We start from the raw sequence: 6,721 nt of genomic DNA, 5'->3' as shown, positions 1-6,721 counted from the left end.
GGTGGACGCGAATTCAATATGGCTCCCATCCTCAGTCTCTTACATGAATTATCATTAGTCTAAATTTGGCTCAGCTTAGCGACGTCAGCCAATCAGCTTCCAGGAAGAGGTTGCGTCTCCCGCCTAGTTTGAGTAAATAGACTTTAGTATAGTTTTGAAAAAAAAAAAAATTGTTGCGTCATCAACCAAATCTGTCTTTAACAAAGCCATTACTCAATGATTGAATATATTCTCCTAATTTTTTCCATTAATTTTTTTTGTACCAATTCTTGTATTTTATTTTTCGATCTAAGCTTGAACCGATAATTTATAAAATCAATTATAACAAATGAAAGTAACCACCCAAACTGAGACAATGAGTATATTTTCATTTCATGCGGGGGTGTTTTGGTAACTATCATTTCTATTACCGAAATTGCAAAGAACTTGTATGCACAAAAGCAATCATGCCTGTGTTCATATGTGTCCAAATCTGATAAAATTTACATATTGACTTGCGAAATTGCCCCATAATACAGTTTAATTAAGTTCGTTGTTGATAGGACGATTTACATATAAAGTAAATTTATCTTATTTTGATTTGCTCTCTCTCTCTCACACACATACATATAGATGAACACATACATACTTGTTCACGCACATGTAAACACACATAAATACACACAAATACACACAAAAACTACACACATACGAGTACTGTATATGTGCTTGCGCACTTGTGTGTGTGTGTGTGTGTGATTCACCATGGTCTTGGATTACGTGTTAGACTCGTGATCGACAACTATTACCCTCCCAGAAGAGATCTCAAAGCTCCTATATGACCGATCTAAGGAAAATGTTGTGACTTTACACGTACACACACACCCAACTCCCCGCCCACGAGAGTTGGAGTAACGAATCGCAGCGCAGCGATACTGAAATTATTTCAGCCCCGGGCGGGATTCGAACACGGACCGCCGTAGTGACGGCCGGGATTTCTACCACTGCGCCACCGAGTGTGTGTGTGTGTGTGTGTGTGTGTGTGTGTGTGTGTGTGTGTGTGTGTGTGTGTGTGTGTGTGTGTGTGTGTGTGTGTGTGTGTGTGTGTGTGTGTGTGTGTGTGACTCACCATGGTCTTTGGATCACGTGTTGGACTCGTGATCGACAGCTATTTCCCTCCCGGAAGAGATGCTCATAGCTCGTATGACCGACCTATGGGTAATGCTGTGACCCTACACGCACACACACCTCCAACTCCCCGCCCACGAGAGTTGGAGTAACGACTCGAAGTATATTGAAATTATTTCAGCCCTGGGCAGGATTCGAACCCGGACCGCCGTAGTGACAGTCGGAGACTCTACCAACTGTGTGTGTGTGTGTGTGTGTGTGTGTGTGTGTGTGTGTGTGTGTGTGTGTGTGTGTGTGTGTGTGTGTGTGTGTGTGTGTGTGTGTGTGTGTGTGTGTGTGTGTGTGTGTGTGTGTGTGTGTGTGTGTGTGTGTGTGTGTGTGTGTGTGTGTGTGTGTGTGTGTGTGTGTGTGTGTGTGTGTGTGTGTGTGTGTGTGTGTGTTCTACAAAAAATAGATAAATTAATAAAAAACAAATAGAAAAATAAAATGTCTGTTTTTGGCAAAATGATTTAGCCGGTTACGATGATTTGGTAACAGTCCACGAGAACCTGATTGTCTGTGAGAGTGGTGACGTCACGGCAACGAGGACAACTGATTGGCCGAGATTGGTGACGTCACGGCAACGGAGACGACTGATTGGCCGAGAACGCTGACATCATGGCAACGGAGACGATTGATTGGGCGTGAGCGAAGGGCAGGGAACGAAGCGCCCGCTCGCGAAGTGAGCAGCGCCGCAGCTGGCGGCAAAGCTGGCGCTTGTAAGTAATAAATGAATGAGTGGAAATAAACAAACATGTAGAATTATATATATATATATATATATATATATATATATATACATATATATATATATATATATATATGTATATACATATATATATATATATAAGAATATACTATCATTACTATTATTCTGTTCTGTTTAACATTATTCACTGATATGATTTATATACCGTAAACATTTATTTATTTACTTATCTATATTTGTCTTATCACCTCTCCTGAAGAACAGAAGCTTTTGGAACATTTTCTTATATATATATATATATATATATATATATATATATATATATATACACACACACATATATATATATATATATATATATATATATATATATTATTAGTATATTTTGGCAGTAAATTTTCTTGTAGACATGTCTTGTTAAAGACCAATGCTAATTCAGTTTCAACTATCTTCTTAGTTGTTTTTTCCATTCTTCTTATATGTTTCTTATAGTCCAGGGGTAGATTAAACACAAGTCTACCGAGATCCATGGTATATTGACACTAATTATATAAATACAATCGCAAGCTTTCGGTTGTTACATACAACCATCTTCAGGCAGATAAAATGACAGGAAAAGGTCCATGTCAATTATGCTATGGAGTTACAAAATGACAAGGCTTTATGGTTCCAGTGAGGTGGAATTGGGAGAGGTTCGGGTCAGATCATAATGACTGCGAGGGTGGGAAGCTGGACGGTGAGGTGGAATTGGGAGAGGTTCGAGTCAGACTATAATGACTGGGGGGGGGGGGGAACTGGACAAGATGTCCGTTGATGAGGGAAATTTTGTCCTGGTGTGACGGATTCTTTGTTTAAGAGTAAGGTGCCTAATGTGTTTGTTTGTATGTTGATGATTGGTGTGTGTTGTGAGATGTAGACTTTCTCCAGGATGTGTAGTTTTTTGTGATTGTTACAGTGTTTAAGTATTTTGGTATTGTTAACTAGGTCTTGTCTTGTTGGATTTCTGTTGTGATATTGAGTCATATGTTTCCGTATGCTACCATCGCGGGCATGCATTGTGAGCCTTCGGCTAAGTGAAGTAGTGGTAACACCAATATAATTCATGTTAGGCAGAAGTTTGCAACCTTCTTCGGAGCAGGAGTATTGGTATACCACATTCGCTTGCTTTAGGGTGTTGTTATCTTTTGTCTGGTTATTCTTCATGAACAGGCTAGAGACGGTTGTGTTTTTGTAGTATATAATTATGGCTAATTTTTCTTGTGGGTTGATACATGTGACATTCCTTGTGATGATTTCTTTTAAGACCCGTTCGTCAGTTTTATATGCGGGTGTCATTTGATTCTTAAAGAAAATTTTGTGTATAGTCTGTGTGGGTTTTTGTTCCTGTTGAGTTTGGGTACGTGTCAGAAAGAGGTTGATTTCTTTGTCTATGATAGTGTTTGAGTAATTGTTGTTGATGAGTATCTGTTTCAGTCTCAAGAGTTCTGTGTGAAGTAAGTCCCAAGAAGAACAGTTACGAAAAGCACGTCTTAAATATGCTCGAATGACGCTCAGCTTATACCTATCAGGGCATTCACTGTCGGCATTCATGCATCGTCCAATGTCTGTGTCCTTCCTGTACACTTTAGTTTCATGTCGGTCATTTCGGGAATTGACAAGGACGTCGAGGAAAGGGATTTTGTGATGTAGGTTAAGCTCATTTGTGAAGTTCAGGACTGAGGAAGATTCCATGGCTTGTTGGAGATCTCTTATGTGGGATTTGTTCCTAATTTCCACGAAAAGCCCAAAAAGAACTCCTCAACCTAGGTCTCAACTGTCACCTGCAACCTAAGTTCGACAGAGTGGATAAGGTTGCGGAAACAGAGCTCCTTCTCCAGTCTCTTCTTACCCTCGAGACAGAAGGTAAAGTTTTAGTTTCTCCAGACCTAAGACCTCAACTGTTAGCGGAGACTACGAAAAGACGCAGCCACAAAGGTAGTTCCCTCCTTTCACCGGAACTCAAACAAGCAGCCGTCGACTTGCGTAACAACCCAGACATCACAGTTCGACGAGCAGATAAGTCCTCAATATACGTAATACTGAACAAAGAAGACTACCTTTCCAAGCTTAACCTCATACTTTCCGACACCACAAAATTCAAGAAGATCTCCAGTGACCCCACCAGCAAACTCAAAGTAAAGGTTAACAAACTAATTACAGCTAACAACACAGCAATAGGCCATCTACATATCCCCCCCATCATCGGTGAATATTCCCCAGGCTACATCTACGGTAATGTCAAGATGCATAAACCTGACGCCCCTCTCCGACCTATCATCTCACAGGTCACCACCCCTGATTTTGTGATGTAGGTTAAGCTCATTTGTGAAGTTCAGGACTGAGGAAGATTCCATGGCTTGTTGGAGATCTCTTAGGTGGGATTTGTTCCTAATTTCCACGAAAATGTCGTCAACATATCTGCAGTACAGGTGTGGTCTTATGTCAGGGTTTTGAAGTACTGAGTTTTCCAGGTTGCACATGTAAAATTCAGCAAAGGTACAACCTAACGGTGAACCCATTGCAACGCCTTCTATTTGGTAAAAGAGATGTCCTGTTGGGCTCTTAAAAGGGGCTTCGGTCGTGCAAGCAATGAGTAACTGCTTCAAGATATTCTCAGGAATTTTAGGAGGGGGCAGTTGGGGGTGGTGGTAAACATTATCCATAATGATGTTTATCGTGGGAAGGATTGGAACGTGGGAAAATAAGGACTGTACATCGAGCGATGCCATGATTCCTTGGGGCTTTGTACTGTGAAGGATGTCTAAAAACTCATCGATAGATCTTAACGAGTATTTCTTGGGTATATAGGGTGTGATGATGCCGTTGATTTGCTTGGCCAGACGGTACGTAGGGGTGGTGACCTGTGAGATGATAGGTCGGAGAGGGGCGTCAGGTTTATGCGTCTTGACATTACCGTAGATGTAGCCTGGGGAATATTCACCGATGATGGGGGGGATATGTAGATGGTCTATTGCTGCGTTGTTAGCTGTGATTAGTTTGTTAACCTTTACTTTGAGTTTGCTGGTGGGGTCACTGGAGATCTTCTTGAATTTTGTGGTGTCGGAAAGTATGAGGTTAAGCTTGGAAAGGTAGTCTTCTTTGTTCAGTATTACGTATATTGAGGACTTATCTGCTCGTCGAACTGTGATGTCTGGGTTGTTACGCAAGTCGACGGCTGCTTGTTTGAGTTCCGGTGAAAGGAGGGAACTACCTTTGTGGCTGCGTCTTTTCGTAGTCTCCGCTAACAGTTGAGGTCTTAGGTCTGGAGAAACTAAAACTTTACCTTCTGTCTCGAGGGTAAGAAGAGACTGGAGAAGGAGCTCTGTTTCCGCAACCTTATCCACTCTGTCGAACTTAGGTTGCAGGTGACAGTTGAGACCTAGGTTGAGGAGTTCTTTTTGGGCTTTTCGTGGAAATTAGGAACAAATCCCACATAAGAGATCTCCAACAAGCCATGGAATCTTCCTCAGTCCTGAACTTCACAAATGAGCTTAACCTACATCACAAAATCCCTTTCCTCGACGTCCTTGTCAATTCCCGAAATGACCGACATGAAACTAAAGTGTACAGGAAGGACACAGACATTGGACGATGCATGAATGCCGACAGTGAATGCCCTGATAGGTATAAGCTGAGCGTCATTCGAGCATATTTAAGACGTGCTTTTCGTAACTGTTCTTCTTGGGACTTACTTCACACAGAACTCTTGAGACTGAAACAGATACTCATCAACAACAATTACTCAAACACTATCATAGACAAAGAAATCAACCTCTTTCTGACACGTACCCAAACTCAACAGGAACAAAAACCCACACAGACTATACACAAAATTTTCTTTAAGAATCAAATGACACCCGCATATAAAACTGACGAACGGGTCTTAAAAGAAATCATCACAAGGAATGTCACATGTATCAACCCACAAGAAAAATTAGCCATAATTATATACTACAAAAACACAACCGTCTCTAGCCTGTTCATGAAGAATAACCAGACAAAAGATAACAACACCCTAAAGCAAGCGAATGTGGTATACCAATACTCCTGCTCCGAAGAAGGTTGCAAACTTCTGCCTAACATGAATTATATTGGTGTTACCACTACTTCACTTAGCCGAAGGCTCACAATGCATGCCCGCGATGGTAGCATACGGAAACATATGACTCAATATCACAACAGAAATCCAACAAGACAAGACCTAGTTAACAATACCAAAATACTTAAACACTGTAACAATCACAAAAAACTACACATCCTGGAGAAAGTCTACATCTCACAACACACACCAATCATCAACATACAAACAAACACATTAGGCACCTTACTCTTAAACAAAGAATCCGTCACACCAGGACAAAATTTCCCTCATCAACGGACATCTTGTCCAGTTCCCCCCCCCCCAGTCATTATAGTCTGACTCGAACCTCTCCCAATTCCACCTCACCGTCCAGCTTCCCACCCTCGCAGTCATTATGATCTGACCCGAACCTCTCCCAATTCCACCTCACTGGAACCATAAAGCCTTGTCATTTTGTAACTCCATAGCATAATTGACATGGACCTTTTCCTGTCATTTTATCTGCCTGAAGATGGTTGTATGTAACAACCGAAAGCTTGCGATTGTATTTATATAATTAGTGTCAATATACCATGGATCTCGGTAGACTTGTGTTTAATCTACCCCTGGACTATAAGAAACATATAAGAAGAATGGAAAAAACAACTAAGAAGATAGTTGAAACTGAATTAGCATTGGTCTTTAACAAGACATATATATATATATATATATATATATATGATTTCAAGAAATCTACAACGACAATG

General features: G+C 40.9%; 1 protein-coding gene across 1 annotated transcript in view; it reads right to left on the bottom strand.

Annotated features, from left to right (window-relative positions):
- Positions 1-4,213: 4,213 nt before the first annotated feature.
- LOC143040867 (uncharacterized) overlaps positions 4,214-6,721 on the bottom strand; it is a 7,670-nt gene continuing 5,162 nt past the window's right edge. Inside the window, exons 2-3 of the mRNA XM_076212308.1 lie at positions 4,322-5,297; positions 4,214-4,232 (exon numbers count right to left, since the gene is read on the bottom strand). Coding sequence (XP_076068423.1) covers positions 4,214-4,232; positions 4,322-5,297 — 995 coding nt within the window. The remainder of the gene's footprint in view (positions 4,233-4,321; positions 5,298-6,721) is intronic.

The sequence above is a fragment of the Oratosquilla oratoria genome, chromosome 29 (assembly GCF_046742065.1).
Source record: "Oratosquilla oratoria isolate Oo_2021 chromosome 29, ASM4674206v1, whole genome shotgun sequence".
NCBI lineage: Eukaryota > Metazoa > Arthropoda > Malacostraca > Stomatopoda > Squillidae > Oratosquilla > Oratosquilla oratoria.
This window is presented reverse-complemented; position numbering and strand designations above follow the sequence as displayed.